This window comes from Staurois parvus, unplaced genomic scaffold (genome assembly GCF_062004578.1).
Source record: "Staurois parvus isolate SC_StPar_1 unplaced genomic scaffold, SC_StPar_1.0 ptg000163l, whole genome shotgun sequence".
NCBI classification, from domain to species: Eukaryota; Metazoa; Chordata; class Amphibia; order Anura; family Ranidae; genus Staurois; species Staurois parvus.
The window spans coordinates 3,611,977-3,629,186 of NW_028317959.1; the positions used below are offsets into that span (position 1 = coordinate 3,611,977).

Here is a 17,210-nt window from a genome sequence, read left to right on the forward strand (position 1 = left end):
TAATACGGATATTTTTGTACGGTTTTCATATCGTGTGTACGGGCCATTAGAAGACACAGCTTTTATGTGGACTGAGTGGTATCAGCCCTGTCTACTGTATTTTTTGCTAAACTACTTGACCACGCCTACTCGACACCTCTACCACATAAAGACTAATTATTCTGTAGTCCATTATGAGAATCCTGAGGGCTAAATAGCCTCTTTGTGATAACAAAAATGTTGTATAGGAAAGCTTTGAATTTCTGAAGTGTGTGTGTGCGCGAACAGGTATAACATGTTTCCAGTATTTCATTTAACAAACCAAAGGGGAGAAATCAAGTAACAGAAGTTCACTGTTAGGGCTTGCATCATTTAAAGAGATTCTCCTTCACACGATCTGATCTTTGATACGAGCACAGAATAATTAACTTTACCTCTCCATATATTAGAATTCAAGCATTTTACATTACTGCTACATCCTCCCATCTGATCTTTGTTTTAGTTTGTTTCAAACGACTCGGCTTTACAACTTTGGACCTAAATTAAATATGTGCAGTAGCCAACCCATCTCACAAGAGCACTGTTATAAGCCACTTAGGCACTCTCATTGGACAAGTGAAATACAATGCAGGGCTACACTCTTGGGGTGGGTTATATTCAAAGTTAAGGATGCGCAGAAGAGTCTTTTCTGGCTAACAAATCTAATAAAGGACTACTTGTGGTCCTTGCTCTTGGGTTAACTTTAAACGTTTTAGATTCTGCTTGTTAATCCTTCAAAGTTTTACTTTGTACAGGGCAATTTAAAGCTTTTCTAGACTAGCTGGTTGGTATAATCCAAGCAGAGGATTCAGAATTTGCCATAGATCCTTTTCCTGAGTACAGCATTGTTCTTTCATGTCCTTTAAAGTGTTCTTAAACTCACAACCCGTAAAATCAGCCTGTATATGCAGTAAAGCATTCTTGTTATATTCACTGTGGAAGCTATGGGGTTAATCCTCTGCATTATGTAAAAAGGCTGTTTGATCTTGTCTTTGATCTTTCCCTTCTACTGTCCCCAATCCATCTGCTGATAGTACAAAGCTCTAGGAGTCCCTCTGCACATGCTCAGTTTAGTCTGTATTGCTAGAGATTTTTTTTTTCTTCTTTGGGGCGCTGCATGTGATCTGCACAGGGCCAATCAGCACTGCCCAGACACGGTCAGGGGTTATACTGCCTCATTGGACAGTCAGAGCAGAATGAAAACTCCTCCTACAAGCTTTAACCAGTGCTCAGCTGGACACTGATCGAAGTTACAAGATTGCCCTATACTGCTGATGAGAAGGTATTTAGCAGTTTATGTTTACTAAAATAATTGCATTTCCATGGTGTGTGTACTGTGGGAGACCAGATATAATGAATGCAGGGTCCTGGGTTTAGTAACGCTTTTAAATTCTCATAATGTAAGACATTAGTCATGTATGGAAACACAGGCTGAACCACAAAATCAAGATGGCTTCAGATGAGACAAGTTGAGTTCAATGTTTGGTTTAATCTGGTAACTATGAGGTTTGCATGTTTTTTTTTTTTTTGTTTTTTTTTAATTTGTGGTGGGTTTTTTTTTTTTTTTAGGTCCTGAAAGTGGCCATTCTAGCTGAGAAGTATGCTGTGGATTACAGCTGGTACGTGGACACTATCCTGAACTTGATCCGCATTGCTGGAGATTATGTCAGTGAGGAAGTCTGGTACCGTGTCATCCAGATTGTTATCAACCGGGATGATGTGCAAGGCTATGCAGCCAAAACCGTTTTTGAGGTAAAATCTGCAGCTCTTACACTGTCCTTTTCCTAGTTCTGTTCGCATTAAAGCATTGTCTGCATGTTATATGTTCTCCCTGGATGCTTAATCTTCTACAAAACCATACTGTGGATGAAGTAGCTTCTTAAATTCAGCTGTATATGTAAAAAACCAGAATGGAGCAGAACATTAGACAGACTGTGGAGTTGTCTTTGAGATGTGTGTGGTGGTTTTTGTTTTTGTGGTTTTTTTTTTTTTGGTTTTTTTTTTTTTTATTTCTTTGATTATTTATAAGTTAATTCTGTAATGTGGTAAGCAGAATGGTAATTCACTTTTGCATTTCCTCCAGGCTCTTCAGGCTCCTGCCTGCCATGAGAACATGGTAAAAGTAGGAGGATATATTCTTGGAGAATTTGGTAATCTTATTGCTGGAGATCCTAGGTCCAGGTAAGACGCAGAGATAGTCCTAGGTGACAAAACAGTCAGTTTTGTGTCTGTAGATATTTTAGTGGTGTGGGAGGTTGCATGTGACTGTTTAAATTTTATGGACTGAGTGGAGAAGGGTAAAAACCACTGGAATGAGAATTTCCTCAAGGACTGAAATAACCTAAAGCAGTAGTAAACCGCGACATTAAAAAAAAAACATCCTTTGCAATGGCATAATGTGCTAGTGTGCATTGCATACTAGCACATTATGAAATACTTGCCTAAGAACGAAGCACTCCAGTGGTGTGATATAACTGCTGACAGGGCTTCCTTCTTCACCCGGGCTTCCTTCTTCACCCGGGCTTCCTTCTTCACCCGGGCTTCCTTCTTCACCCGGGCTTCCTTCTTCACCCGGGCTTCCTTCTTCACCCGGGCTTCCTTCTTCACTCGGTCTTCCTTCCGGGTTTGTGGCCTCCAAGAGCTTGAATGGCCGAGCTGTGCTGACGTCACTGCTACGCATGCACACGGGAGTCATGGGCCACAGCACAGCGCTCTAAAGGAACGACGCCAGGTATTCCTTCAGAGTGCATGCGCTGGTGATGTCACCGGCGGCCGAAAGAGAGCGATTTGTCACCTAAACAGTAAAAATCACCAGTGGGTCTTTACTACCACTTTAACAAATCTTCTAAAGCTTCACCACACTATTCAGGACTGCCTAGAGTTCCACTGTAAATTTTTTATTTTAGCCAGCCAAACAGCTCTATGTGCTAAAGGAAAAAAAAAAATCTGGAAGTTAACATTTTATATTCTTCTGTGGGCAACAACTGTTTTTTGTTCACTGTTTGTAACATCAATGTGTACTCTATGGCAGGGCTTAAAATTTAAGTCCTGAGCTACTAGCCAGGCCTTAGTTACTTGCCACCAACAAACACACACCTGTATACACACACACACACACACACACACACACACACACACACACACACACACACACACACACACACACACACACACACGCACGCACACACGCACAGAGACACGTGTACATACAGAAACATGTATAGCCACACAGGCACGTACACACACGCATACACATGTACAATTGTACATGCATATACACACGTACACACACTACCCCCCCCCATAAAACGTTGCAGTACTTAGTTGTTCACTCACAGATCCGGGTACTGCACTCTAGGGGGAGGCAGAGAGCACAGCACACACTCCTTGCTTTGCTTTCAGTGCGCTCAGCTATTGAGCAGTCTGAGGGCTCCCAGTGCCAATGACAGGTCCGGCCTGAGCCCCGAGCCTGCTCAGCAAGATGGTTCTGGGGAACACACTCGCCCCACCATAATTTCAACTCGCTATTGGCGAGCAGGCGAGTGTAAATTTCAAGCCCTGCTCTATGGTCCATGAAATAAGATGTAAACAATGTCTCCATGCGCTGGATCCCCTTGCTGCCAGCCAATTGACATAACTTCTGTGGATATTGTACCACGTAACACCTAAATCAGCCGGTGCTGAATAACCCCTGCGCATTAAAACACTTAATACTTGGGAACACCACTTATTTCTCAAATGTCCAAAAAACTTTTTTAAATCATAAAACAGGGCATGAGGACAGTGTAGATAATGCTAGTGTTAGCACTCTGCTGATAAAGGTTAATGAGATCACACTGATGAAGAAGGGTCACAGCCTTATGTGTTTTTTTGGTGGTATTTCATGATATAAAATGCACTGACTTTTGAAACGTCTGCTTTCCCCCCTCAGCCCACTGGTACAGTTCAACCTACTGCATTCAAAATTTCACTTGTGCAGCGTGTCAACTCGAGCCCTTCTCCTCTCCACCTACATTAAGTTCATCAACTTATTCCCTGAAACCAAACCCACTATTCAAGATGTGCTGCGTTCAGATAGTCAGATCAGAAATGCAGATGTGGAGCTCCAGCAGAGAGCAGTAGAGTACCTGAAGCTGAGCTCTATTGCAAGCACTGATGTCCTTGTAAGAACTGTTTTGTGTTTTTTTTTTTTTTTTTTTTTTCCAATTGGACTGTGTAGAAGTGAAAATGCACAAAAATCACAAGATCCTTCTGCTAGGTTATTCTGGTGGAAAGTTCAGCATTAAAATGACTCCATTTAACTTAATTTGGAGGGTTGGGGAGGTTTTTATAGATTTTAAAAAGCATGTATTTCATATTTAACTATCCCAGAAGCCAACCACATATAGTCTCATATAGGGACATGTAACACCCAATTTTAATTTGTTGTAACATTGCAGCATCCATTTATATTGTGTGAAGTAGATGTCACTGTATCTTGAAAACTTGCAGTAAAATCGTGAACCATTTTTACTATATTGCCACTCTAAAGTAAAGTTGTGTTTTCAAAGGAAGAAAACATTTTAATGTAGGGTAACAAGGCATTTTGTGCTATCAAATTTTTAGATGTATGGTAAAAAGCCTAGCACAGATTACCAGTAACTTTGTTCATATACGGTACAGCAAGCCTTGGATAATGTTTTACGTTCTGTTTTTGCATTTTGGGTAATTTGTGTTCCCTTCAGTTGGAAATCTCCCTTTTTGCTTCTGGATTTTTTCTCATAGAAATTATTTTACTTTATCTGTACAGCAATATAAAGGTTAAAATCTGATTGTTACATCTAATTCTACCAACTTCATTACTGTCCTCCAATGCTTCCTCTGTAAGGTAATTTTAAACTGTTGCTTGTGTGTCTGTATGCCTAGGCTACAGTGCTGGAGGAGATGCCACCTTTCCCTGAACGGGAATCCTCTATTCTGGCCAAGCTGAAGAAGAAGAAAGGACCAGGTGCAGTCAGTGAGTTAGAAGAAGGAAAGAAGGATCCAAACTCTGAGATTAACGGTGGAGTGGAACCCACACCCAGCACTGCAGTAAGATCCCCTAACTTATCTGTATAGCTGTAAAAATACATAGAGATTTCACAATCTGACTGGGGTGCCTTTGTTGCAGTTGGGCACAGAATTTTGTTCAAAGGGAACATATACTTAATAAAATAGAGGATATCACTGCTGATGTCTCAGAAAATATTAGTTTCATTGCTGTGGTGCTGATCTATTGGCTTTAGTAATTATGAGTTTCAGTCTATGAACAAGTATGCCAATCAAAAGCTTTAGGATTGGCAAAACTGGAAACTAGCATTATCAGATGTAGATCTGCAGTGAAGCCCCTATATTTCCCTCAGTACAAGTATCCAGCAGAGTGTTTTTAAGCTTTATAAAACCTGTTCCATCGTGGGCTTTGTTTTCACAGTCTACCCCATCTCCATCTGCTGATCTCCTTGGTTTGCGGAGTGCCCCTATAACAGGATCAGCAGCACCCAGCGCTGGAAACCTTCTGGTGGATGTTTTTTCAGACAGTTCTTCTGCCACTGCTTCTGTAGCTGCTGGTGCTGATGACAACTTTCTAAGGTATTATGCAATCCTTAAACCTAATCTGAATTGCAATTGGAACACATTTGCCATGTACAGTGCCTTGAAAAAGTATTCATACCCCATGAAATTTTCCACATTTTAACATGTTACAACCAAAAACGTAAATGTATTATATTTGGATTTTACGTGATAGACCAACACAAAGTGGCACATAATTGTGAAGTGGAAGGAAAATGATTAAATGGTTTTTGAAATTTTTTGCAAATGAATATCTGAAAAGTACTCTGATACCCCTAACTAAAATCTAGTAGAACCAATTGCCTTCAGAAGTCACCTAATTAGTAAATGGAGTCCACCAGTGTGTAATTGAATCTCAGTATAAACACAGCTGTTCTGTGAAGCCCTCAGAGGTTTGTTAGAGAACATTAGTGAACAAACTGCATCGTGAAGGCCAAGGTACACACCAGACAGGTCAGGGATATAGTTGGGGAGAAGTTTCAAGCATGGTTCGGTTATAAAAAAAAAAAAAAAAAAAAAAAATATCCCAAGCTTTGAACATCTCATGGAGCACTGTTCAGACCATCATCTGAAAATGGAAATGACACAACTGCAAACCTACCAAGACATGGCAGTCCACCTAAACTGACCGGCTAGGCCAGTAGAGCATTAGTCAGAGAAGCAGCCAAGAGGCCCATGGTAACTCTGGAGGAGCTGCAGAGATCCACAGCTCAGGTGGGAGAATCTGTCCACAGGACAGCGATTAGTCATGCACACCACAAATATGGCTTTCTTTCCCCACTTCCATAAAGGCCACAAGAAGTCCTTTTTGCAGTTTGCGAGAAGTCATGTGGGGAACACAGCAAACATATGGAAGAAGGTCAGATGAGACCAAATATTAACTTTTTGTCCTGAAAGCAAAAGGCTATGTGTTGCGGAAAACTAACACTGCACATCACCCTGAACACACCATTCCCACCGTGAAATGTGGTGGCAGCATTATGTTGTCGGGATGCTTTTCTTCAGCAGGGACAGGAAAGCTGGTCAGAGTTGATGGGAAGATGGATGGAGCCAAATACAGGGCAATCTTAAAAGAAAACCTGTTAGTCTGAAAAAGGTTCACCTTCCAACAAGGCAACAACCTTAAGCATACAGCCAAAGCTACAATGGAATGGTTTTACATCAAAGCATATTCGTGTGTTAGTAGAATGGCCTAGCCAAAGTCAAGACCTGAATCCATTTGAGAATCTGTGGCAAGACTTGTAAATTGCTGTTCACAGATGCTCTCCACCCAATCTAACAGAGCTTGAGCTATTTTGCAAAGAAGAATGGGCGAAAATGTCCCTCTCTAGACATAAAAAGACTTGCAGCTGTAATTGCAGTATTGAAAGTATTGAATCCAGGGGGCTTAATACAAATGCATGCCACATTTTTCAGATATTTATTTGTAAAGAATTTTGAAAACCATTTATCTTTTTCCTTTCCACTACACAATTCTGTGCCACTTTGCGTTGGTCTATCACATAAAATTCCAATAAAATACATTTACGTTTTTGGTTGTAACATGACATAATATAGAAAATTTCAAGGTGTATGAATACTTTTTCAAGACACTATATTCTGTCCCTCCTGAAAGTGTGTCCCTATTTCTTTATGTAATATTTATATTCTAAAACACTGTGTACAGAAAATCCATCTGTCCAAGAGGAGCTTACTACATCGTACACACTGCACTTGTCTACCTCTCAGAATACAGGGTGTTCTCTAAATGGACAAGTGGAGATACTGTTATTCATCTGTCCTCTTCCTTCAACCATTTACAGAATGTTTCATATTCGGTTAAAAGAACACCAGGCTTTTTGTGAATGCATGGTGGGTAGAGGGTAGGAAGAGGGAAAGCACTGATTCTTCAGTGTACACTAGTGGGAACTGTCAGTTGCAGCGCATTAAGAGGAGCAGTTTGTAATACTTACACTAATTTATTAGATGAAACATTACAACGTTATGGTTTTTAAACAAATAATTTTTCCTTTGAGTTCTGCTTTAACACAGCCTTTTATAAGTTAATTTGCTGTAGATGAACATGCTCTCTTCAGTAGTGGGGAATTACGTTTTTTTCCTGGGATACCTCTATAAATGTGGCTTTCGAGTACTCGGTGAGGGAATTCATGAGTTTTTGGGGTAATTCATGTCTTTTGACTCTTGGGGAACAACCCCTGTACTGACAATACAACACTTTAAGCACATGATTGCTTAGTAGTGTTTACCAAAATCTATATCATGTTCTACTATTGTACTGCTGTGTGTATGCTGCTATTTGTCTGTCTACTGTCTAATTGCATGTGAGTTTTCTGTCTTCTCTTTTGGTCTTTGTCTTCCTTCTTTGCTGTCTTGCTGCTGGTGGGATTGTTTCTTGTCTTTGTCTGTCTGTGCCTGCCAATGATTGGATGTGTACAGTGACTTGGACCCGCCCTCTGAAAGTCCTGCGTCCCTGTTGGTCAATGCAGACCAGCCTTCAGAGTAAGGGCTGATTTAGTAAAATTAAGGCATGCTCAATAGATATCATCAGTATTCACTACATTTGTCTGCCATTTTCTGGAGAAACCAGACTGTTCAGATCACTCTCTACAGGAGACACCAATGTTCTTTCCCACATAAGCATGGTGGGCCTTTGAGGTAGTACTACAGTACCCCTAATAATTAGAATTCAGTGAGTTGGCAACCACATGTGGCTCTAGGGTGACTTTAACGTGGCTTGTGACAGCATGTCTTCAGTTCCTGTTTTGTATGAATATGGCCTTCTTTGTACCCTTCGTATAAACATCAATCAGAAGTCAATTAGAACTTCCATCGTAGGTCACAAAGGATGAGAGCGCCACAAGTTTATAATTTAGTCCAGTATAGAGTTAATAATCCTAAATAAACGATTAGTAAGAAAAGCCAATGTGTCTTGTGGGCTCACAACAACCCCTTTATCAAGACTTGTGTTGTAGATGATAGGAAGTAAATACTGGAAAATGAGATCAAAGGATCATGGATTGGAATAAAAGCGTAGGTGCCAAACAGACATCCTAGGTCACAAGGCAAATTATCTGTCTCATGTTTTAAATGAACATATCTGTATCTGACCCAGAATGCATAATTGTTTTAGGTCAGCAAAGTTAATCATGTTTGTTATTGCTTTGGAAATACAATGTGGCCCATGGGTCAGGGAACAGGAAATTCCCCAGATACCTTTTAGAACTGATGATGTGTTCAGTGATAGATTCTCTTTAGATAAGCCCTAAAGTGTAAGCCTATTCAACAGAGTGGGTTGAATGAAAATAAACACACACACACAATTCCTCTTTGCTGAGCCTTTATATTTTGACAGTGGGGAGACTTCCCCGCTATCAGAATACACAGATCGGTGCTACCGGCTTTAGCAGGCGGTGCCAATCAAAGGAAAATTTTCCAACAGGGTGTCTGTACAGCAGTTGATTGGTAGATCAACTTCTGTGCAACCACTGTGCCCCATACATGGACCGAAAATTTGTCCGGTCCCTGCTGAAGTGGTCAAATTTTGTTCCATGTATAGCCGACTTAAGGCTGCCACTGTCGGCGCTAACAACTGGATGCTCTTACATGGTAATGAGTGTAATGCTGGACACAGTGAGCTAATTTTTTGTCCATTCCGACAAGGTTTTGTTGGAGTTTTGCACACCAGCGAGCATGCGTTATAAGGCGCATAATGCGTGTGGGCTAGTGTGATTGAACCCAGCAGCAGATCAGGGCCTAGATAGATCCTCCGCATTCATACCCTCTGTTCATTGTGTTTTGGACAAGCTCATTTTTGCCTCATATTTCTCATTGCCCAGCATGGTTTTTGTTTGCTTCTTTTTATTTTCTAGGCACTTGTGGACAGCACTTTATCAAAGACCAACAGGGAGTTGTGACTACATACTAGTTCAGGCCAGTGACTTCAGTTGTAGCGTTAGTTCAGGACAGCCCTAGAACTTGCATGTGGTATAAGAACAAGAGACCATATGGAAATGAAATACCTTTTTGAAGGTGACCCATTGATATGACTGTAGTACTGTCTCAAGACCATTACACCTCCATCAGAGTTTATATAGCAAATTCTATTTTCACATCAGAAATATAAGGTTCAGAGTTCTTAATATTAAAAAATGCAATGTGCTTCTTTTACTCCTGTCTGTGATCGAAGGTGCTGCTCTTAATTCTGGGTCATGTGATCATGTCAGGACTAACGCTTTTTGTGTGGCTAACAGATTAATTTTGTTTTTCCTCTTTTTGGTTGCTTTCTCTGCCCCTTTTTCCATTCTTTCCTCTATCCTTTTTGCTCTCAGTTCTGGCTCTACTGTTTCAGAGGATCCTGCTTTGCCTATCGCTGAGGCTGATGAGCTTCTCAACAAGTAAGACTAGCATGTGTATTGAAGCGTGTACATGTTGTAGAAGTGTAGATAACTTGTCTGTCCATATCCATATATATGTATATAATTCAGTGAAATCTTTTTTTTTTTTTTTTTTTTTTTGTAAACTGTACAATATTTCATCCAACTCACTTGTAGAACTGAATTGCATCAAATAGATTTCCACATTTCCCTGCCAAGTTGTAATGGCTGTCTGGAACACCAGAGGGGGGACCTTCCTTCATCCTAGTATAGCTGTGACGCATACATACTAGCTTTTCATCACCAGCCTTTGATGTCACAAGATGGAGAGATCTCTGTATTCCTACAATCTCCACTGAAGAGCCCAGAGCACAAAAAAAAAAATGCCTTAGCAGCTTTCACAACACTGCTGTATTTTAGGAAATGAATTCTAGGGCACTCCTTTTAACGTAAACCTGTGTAACTACACAAATCTGTTGATGCCTGAATGTGCAGTCACACACATTATAGAGCAACATGGAGTCCAGACATCTTGGACATTTTTTTTATGCAAAGTTTGACCAGCTTCTTCAAAAACCTTAGACCTACCCTCTCTCACTGCCCCTCATGATTATTTGTCAATCACAACCATTGTATTTATCGGCTAGTGGTGAGCACAGGGGATATTGTGCCTGAGCTTCTGAACACAGAAGGTGGTTGAGATTTATGTAAGAGTCCTGGATTTTGGGGCCCCTAAGGTCTGCAAGGTATAGAACTATTCATGCAGGCAGAATAGGTGCTTTCTCTTCATTCCTGGTAACAGTTCAGAAAGGTAAATGTGTACAAAGATGCACTATTTTCATGTGTAAGTCAATTTACAGTATGTATGTTTGGTTCATTTTAAATGTCGTGTTCCCATGCATTTTTATTTAGTAGGATTGTTGCCGGTAATTTATCATTATTTGCTGACTAACTGTCAAGAGTGGTGGTTTTAATTGTATTAATATTGATGTTTGTATGTCTCTTCTATAATTATAAACTTCACTGCATGGTTTTAACAACTGATGTCACCATCCCAGTGTCCAGGAGAATATAGATTGACCTTCTTAATATAAAATGTGTTTTAAACCATACATGACTGAACACCAGTTTATGGCAGATGCAGACTGAAGAAACATCTCACTTTTTTTATGCATCTTGGAGAGCAGATAGGTTTATGCGTATTATAATCCATAGTTGTCCCTAATAACTGAATAAGGTACAAATAATACCACTGGGGTCACTGAAAGATGACCCGGAGTGTAATTCAGCCTACCATTGATATGCCATATAGAAATAAACAAGTTTCGGCTAGACTGTCTTTAATGCCTAAATCCTTGTTTAAAGTCTTAAGTTCACTTTTGTAAAATAAATAAATGCACGTTTGTGGAGGTAAAAAAAAGTGCATTTATAATTTTTTTTTTTTTTTTTTTCTTCAGGAGCCTGCAGATCATTGCACGCGAAATCCGTGGATCATGGATGCAATGTCAGGCTTCTGCACAGTCTTTCTACAGCCCTGTGCCCATACCTCTGTAGAGCATGTCGGTTTCAGAGTTGCAGGAAGAGTGCATGGACTACAATCGCACTCATCAGCACTCCCAAAGTCCATTGAAAGTGTCTGTCTGCTTTGGTGGCAGATGGGATTGTAGTTTTCTTATTCACAGATTCCTGTGAATGAATGACATGGCTGTGTGGGTGGAGCTTTGTACAGCCACACTGACCGCCTGTGTCAGGTGAAGAACAGACACACTGTCACGGTGTGGAATTGGGATGCGCTGCATAGTAACATGTCACATGTTATGCCCTAAATACAGGTGTACATGTTACTAAAGGTGAACTCAGCCTTTAATGTCCCTTTTTTAGATAATTCGTTTGGGCCAGCTTGACTATTTACTCCACTAAAAGGTGCACTTGCTGGGTGCGCTGTGTTAACTATATGTAACCTCCACTACATACTGTATACAGCGCTGTGTTCTGGCAGTCCCCATCCCACTGTGGAAGCAAAATAGAATTGGGCTGAGCACTGCTCAGCAATTCGCTGGAATCTGTGTTTTATGCAAAGTTTTCTCTGATTGGCTGAGGTTGAGATCATGATCATCTGCCTGCTTCTCCACCTTAGCCAATCAGCGGAAGCTTTATATTCATATAATACAAGGCTTCTTGTGAATGGCTGAACAGCTCTCAGCCCAATTCTTATTTCAGAAGTGGTAGAGGAAGTACCTGCCCCAGGGCCAGAACACAGCACTGTAAATGGTATTAAGCTACACACAGTTAATACAGCATGCCCAACAAGCACACCTGTTGGAGCAGTAAATAGTTTATGAACTTGCCCCAGACTGTTTAAGTGTGGGCTTAAGTAGCCCATAGAAGATTCGTTTTTTTGTTTTTTTTTATTCATTCAACCAGTGGGCTAAACAAACAAAAAATGACCTGATTCCCCCCATCTGCTCATTTTGAGGTGGAATCATTCCCGCTGAGCCTATTGTATTCTGACTGGGGAGACTTCCTCGCCATTAGAATACACTGATGAGTGTTGCCAGCTATAGTTCTGCTGAACCATCCAAATTTCGATTCATGTATGGCCGGCTTAAAGCTTTAAATTGTATGCAAGTGCCAGCCTCTCCTTTTAGCTATGGAGCACATATGGGAATAATATAGAGTGAACAGGGAAATCAAGGCTTTTGTACACTGTGACGTTTATTGCAAACACTATTTCAAATGATTGTTGCATTTTTAAAGTTTCTAAACAGTTAATTTTGTTTCTGATGTCTTCTAAAATCCTTCTATACTGTGACATTTACTGGTAACGCTCTCTGGATTTCATTTTCAAGATGAGCCAGAAGCTCCTAGCTTTGTTTAAAAAAGTTTAAGCTTTCAAATGTCCATCTTGGTCTGCCTTGATCTTCTTTACTAGCTTAGCTTCACAAGTGATTTCTCAAAATTAAGGCCAAACTCTGGGCAACAAAAAAAATAAAACTCAATAGCATTGCATTCCGTTGGCAAAAAAAGAAACCTCCCCATCATGCCGGCTTTATTCTATAGTTGTCAAATTTATTTTTAAATTTAGAGGGAAGTAGATCTCTGCACCCTAGGATGTAAGTGCTGCAGGTCTCAGACTCGAGCACTATGGTGGCATCTCTCCTCCAGGACATTCACAAGGCACAAAGACCCAGGATCCATTTTATAAATGCCCTGGAGAAGAGAGGGGTGAAGATGCAAACTTGGCCCCATGCACAGATTTGTGATTGGGCTGGATGAGAGGGTGACAGGCTTGTGACCATGACATTGGGTTCTGAGACCTGCAACACTTGCGTACAAGCAGAGACAAAGTATAACGCATGCAAAAGAACAGATCTGACAGCTGTAGAATAAAGCCAGCTTAAATGGAGGTTTCTTTTCTGCCAATGGAATGTATAATTGCTGCAGGTACTGGTGGGGTTTTTTGTGTGCCTGAAGTTATGGTTTAAGAGGTATTAAATGTAAAATTACAACAGTACAAATGTGACAAACAGAGTCCCCATACTCTTGTTTCATGCAATTTGTTGTATAAATACCTGAGGTTTAGCAATTTCTTGCACAGAATAGAATACATTTGATCTTTTGGTAACATCATTTCTAACTGCATGCATTTGTGCTTAGAATTGAATTACAGGTTGTTTTGGTTTTTTTTAATATGAAACATAACGGGTGGATTATCCCTGCGGTTTTAGGTTTGTCTGCAAGAATAATGGAGTACTTTTTGAGAACCAACTTTTGCAGATTGGGGTGAAGTCGGAATTCCGTCAGAACCTAGGTACGTAACCAGAATGTGTCTGCTAGCAGTTTTTTATTGTTGGTAGTAGGGTTGCACTGATGCCGATACTGATATTGGTGCCAATACTAAGCATTTGCATGAGTACTTGTGCAAATGCTCCAATACCTAAAACAGATACCTTTTGCGGTGCAATTTGGAACTATTCAAAATGATCGGGCTTAAATTGCACTGCAAAAAATTGCATGTGATTTGAACAGGAACGCGGTGTGATTCCTGTCTGAATCACGTGGTTCCCCCCACTGCTCCTGTTTGAACTCAGGCTTGTCATAGTGGCTTCAGCCTGGGTTCACACAGGAGCCGTGCAGTGAATCTTTGCAGTGCAATTTAAGCTCATACAATGGACTCAAATTGCACTTCAAAGTATTGGTAATTGTTATCGGCAAGTGCTTGAGCACAAGTATCAGTACTCGTACTCGCTAGTAAAAAAAAAAAAAAGGGTATCTCTGCATCCCTAGTTGGTAGTAAACCTGGTGGATGGCTTCTGTAGGCCTGTAAGTCTTTCTATAAACCGTTTCCTCTCTGCTTTACTGCAGGACGTATGTACTTGTTTTATGGGAACAAAACATCGGTCCAGTTCCAGAGCTTTACTCCAACAGTGTCATACCCAGGAGAACTGCAGAACCATATCCTTTTGCTCTTCATTTAAAGGCATACCGGGTACCATATCCAGTCTTTTTTTTTTTTTTTTTTTTTTTTTTTTTCCTCTGTTTCGGTGGAATATGAAAAAATGTAATTTTTCTGGTCTTTATCTTTCTGATTTTGATCTGGGGATCATTGGCAAATGAGATCATGGCGACAATTTAAAAAAAAAAGTATCTCCTACATTTTTGTAACTTTGAACCCCTGTCACTGGGGTGTCACACAGAAACATGAAGGATGTCATCGCTGACCACCCTCTAAAAATGCTACTTATCAGACTGTTATGCTGACACTTTGGTTTTAGTACTTTCTGCTCTACTGACCCTGGGCAAGCATGAACTGCAGTCTGTGTATGGTTAGCTCTAAGCAGCCTTGTCATTTAGGAAAATACAAAGGTTATCGCTGACTGTTTTTTTTTTTTGTTTGTTTTTTTTAATGCTGGTTGACTGGCTGCTATACAGATTGAGCTAAAACTACATATCTACATAATTGTTCGGGTTAGTGACTCAAAGAACTAATGCCAGAGGGTCAGCATAATGGCCAGGCACCTGGCAGTTTCAAAAGGAAGTTGGCAATGACGGCATTCATTCTTTGTCTAGATCTTTTTCTTTGAGTTGAGCTTTAAAGGATAAGTTTGCCTTTTAACAGAAAATAATAAATGCACATTTTTTTTGCAGGTAAAAAATGTGCATTTATTATTTTTCGCTTGCGGAGCATCTAAAGCATTACCATGCAGGTCTCTCCCTGACCTGTCAGTATATCTGCTGACTCACACATCCATTATGAGCAAGCAGATACTACTGACATATTGTGTGTTACAAATATTAGTTATTGAGATCACGTATATTTTAGCGCTGCACTACATGTTTTTATATACTACTGACAGGAAGGCTCAATGAACTCGTGGAGCGCTGTGATAGTTCATTGAAAACTACAAGCCGACAGCCGCAAAGGCTGCCAGGATTTGTGGTTTTCCCATTCACACAATGCTGTGAATGAATGACGCGGATGGAGCTCCGCACAGCCAAGGTTTTTTTTAAATTGTGACAGTGGGGAGAAGATCCCCTGCTAGCTGTCACAGCAGGGATTGGTGGTGGTGGGCAGTCGGATTGTTCCGTTACACCCTGAATTATGAAAGGTGAACTTATCCTTTAAACAAAAGAAGCAACATAACACAAACATGCAAAATGTGTCATTTTTATGTTGTGCTTTTACACTCGTCACATGTATTTAACGGGCTGAGTTTATCACAATGTGCTTGCAGCCTTATTTGGGCTGTTGTACATTTTTTTTCCTTTGCAAATACTTCTTTCTGTGTAACAGCTTGTGTGAAAAGTTTTTTCAGCAAGATTCAAGCAGCTTTGTTAAGGCTTTTTAAGCAAATTTTAATTCCGGAAAGGAGTTGTTAAACACATCTTTATAGAAGTGGTGACTAACTTTAAAGCCTCACGCCATAATTTTTTTAAAATGAATACCTTAGCGGGGAGAACCCCTACACTGCAAGGGTTAAATGTGTTTTAAGAGATAAAGTAATAGGCTTTTATACTTAAATTATCCACTTGACCTTCAGACCTTTTCCTGACACTTTTGATTTATTTTTGCTATAAAATTGGTTAGAACCCCCAAACATTATATATTTTTAAAAGCAAAGGGCCTGGAGAATAAAATATTGGGTTTTACACGGTATTTGAGCAGCAGCTTTTCATACGTAATTTTTTGGTGAAAACATAACATTTTGGATTTTAATGCAAAAAAAAACCCCATAATACATAACCCAATATAAGAGATAATGTTTTTAAATGAAACTTGTCACGTTTTAAAATTGCGCACACCCCTGCAACAGTGACAAATAATGAAAATTTTACTATCCATAGGTGATGTTTTAAAAGCTTTTACAGGTTGCCACTTTAGATTTAAAGAGGTTTAGTGTTAGTATTACTGCACATGATCTGACGTTCGTGGGGATACACATGTGCGGAACGATCACTGTTTTTTTTGTGTGTTGGACTGATGTGTGCATTCACCTTTTGCGCTTGAGCACCAGGGGATGGGGGAAAAAAACATTTTTTTTTTTTTTGTGTAAACGGATTTTATTTTTTAATTATTTTAGTATTTTTACACTGTTGCTTTAAATTTTTTTTTATTTCTTGATCACTTTCATTTCTGTCACAAGGAATGTAAACATCCCTTGTGACAGCAGTAGGCACGTAACAGGTTCTCTTTATGGAGGGATCTAGGGTCTATAAGACTTCAAATCCCTCCTCTGCCCTTAAAAGCATTCAAAACCCCAAGATCGTGGTGTGTGTTGTTTTTTTTTTTTTTTTTTTTTTTTTTAATGCTTTTAATATTTCAAAAGTATCACCGTTTAGTGCCGAGTAAACCGGAAGTGATCTCAGGTCATCACTTCTAGGTTACTATAACGGAGAGTCAATTAAAGCCATTCCCGGCTTTGTTTGGCTGTCCAGCCCGCCGGCGGACATGCCAGCTGGTCCCTTAGGTCTCCCGGTGGGAAGAGAGCCACAGGAGGGGGGACATCCCCTCTGGACTGATTGAAAAAGCAATCGATTGGCTAGCCGCTACGATTGCTTTTACAAGCAAGCTGAACACCGGCTCTAAACAGTACTAGGATGATGCCTGCAGCAGCAGGCATCATCCCGGTATAACTGCTTGAAGTCCAGTGACATATGGGTACATTGCTGGTTCGCAAGTGGTTATTCGTTACTAAGGGCTGTTTTCCACCAACCTGTTTGACCAGTCCC

The 17,210-nt window shown here is 40.2% G+C and overlaps 1 protein-coding gene across 3 annotated transcripts in view; it reads left to right on the forward strand.

Annotated features, from left to right (window-relative positions):
- The window catches only part of LOC149463010 (AP-2 complex subunit alpha-1), an 82,302-nt gene that overhangs the window by 55,029 nt on the left and 10,063 nt on the right, over positions 1-17,210 (forward strand). Inside the window, exons 11-19 of one of the 3 annotated variants that reach the window (XM_089676080.1) lie at positions 1,588-1,770; positions 2,102-2,199; positions 3,950-4,181; positions 4,924-5,088; positions 5,468-5,625; positions 8,044-8,106; positions 9,936-10,001; positions 13,709-13,791; positions 14,346-14,434. In XM_089676080.1, coding sequence (XP_089532206.1) covers positions 1,588-1,770; positions 2,102-2,199; positions 3,950-4,181; positions 4,924-5,088; positions 5,468-5,625; positions 8,044-8,106; positions 9,936-10,001; positions 13,709-13,791; positions 14,346-14,434 — 1,137 coding nt within the window. The remainder of the gene's footprint in view (positions 1-1,587; positions 1,771-2,101; positions 2,200-3,949; positions 4,182-4,923; positions 5,089-5,467; positions 5,626-8,043; positions 8,107-9,935; positions 10,002-13,708; positions 13,792-14,345; positions 14,435-17,210) is intronic. The other 2 variants (XM_089676078.1, XM_089676079.1) reach the window with 2 other exon arrangements.